The sequence below is a fragment of the Octodon degus genome, unplaced genomic scaffold (genome assembly GCF_000260255.1).
Source record: "Octodon degus isolate 3935 unplaced genomic scaffold, OctDeg1.0 scaffold00002, whole genome shotgun sequence".
Classification (NCBI taxonomy): domain Eukaryota; kingdom Metazoa; phylum Chordata; class Mammalia; order Rodentia; family Octodontidae; genus Octodon; species Octodon degus.
The window spans coordinates 28,053,176-28,053,968 of NW_004524578.1; the positions used below are offsets into that span (position 1 = coordinate 28,053,176).

Here is a 793-nt window from a genome sequence, read left to right on the forward strand (position 1 = left end):
TTTTTTTTTTTTTTTTTTTTTTTTTTTTTTGGGTAATTTTTTTTGAGGCGGAGCCAGGGATTGAACTCAGGTCTTTGCGCTTGCCAGGGAAGCACTTATTTCATTGAGCCATCTCCCCAGCCCCACACTTAAAGGTTTTGACCATACTATTAATTCGATTTTGGATGAAAGCCATGAATGAGTATTCAGCTCTTCACAAGGAGTTGAACAAGTGGTACTAGGGTTATACATTGTAAGAGGTGACAATGTTGCCGTCATTGGAGAAACTGATGAAGAGACAGATTCTGCACTTGACCTGGGAAATATTTGAGCAGAGCCTCTAAACTCAGTAGCCCACTGAGGAAGAATGGCATTAACTATACATCTGTATATCTTGTATAGAAATTTCTGAGGATGGTTTTCTGAATTTTTATGAATATGTTAATCGTGAATTTTGACTTCATATTGATTTATGGTATTATGTAAATCAAAATATTTCTGTTTTTATTGAAAAAACTTTGTGTCTAAATTGTAAGTGTGGTCACTTCATTTTATTTTTCTACCGAATGATACGAAAATAATAATTTGAAAAACTTAGAAAATAAATATTTTCTGATATTTATGGAAAATAGTTGAAAATTTGAGGCACATAAATCATGCATATAAATAACTAGTGCAAGATGTATATATTTCTTTCCAAGATTTTAAAGAAAATCACCAGAAGGTAAATTTTCTGATGAAACAAATTACTGAAATTTATCCTACTGCACTAGTAGTATTGGTAGTGCCAGTGCTTTTAAAAGTTGCTCCCTAG

General features: G+C 32.3%; 1 protein-coding gene across 1 annotated transcript in view; it reads left to right on the forward strand.

The window, feature by feature from the left end:
* Exd1 (exonuclease 3'-5' domain containing 1) overlaps positions 1–793 on the forward strand; it is a 52,523-nt gene that overhangs the window by 25,248 nt on the left and 26,482 nt on the right. The window contains exon 6 of the mRNA XM_023712630.1: positions 681–703. Within this exon, the coding sequence (XP_023568398.1) occupies positions 681–703 (23 nt within the window). The remainder of the gene's footprint in view (positions 1–680; positions 704–793) is intronic.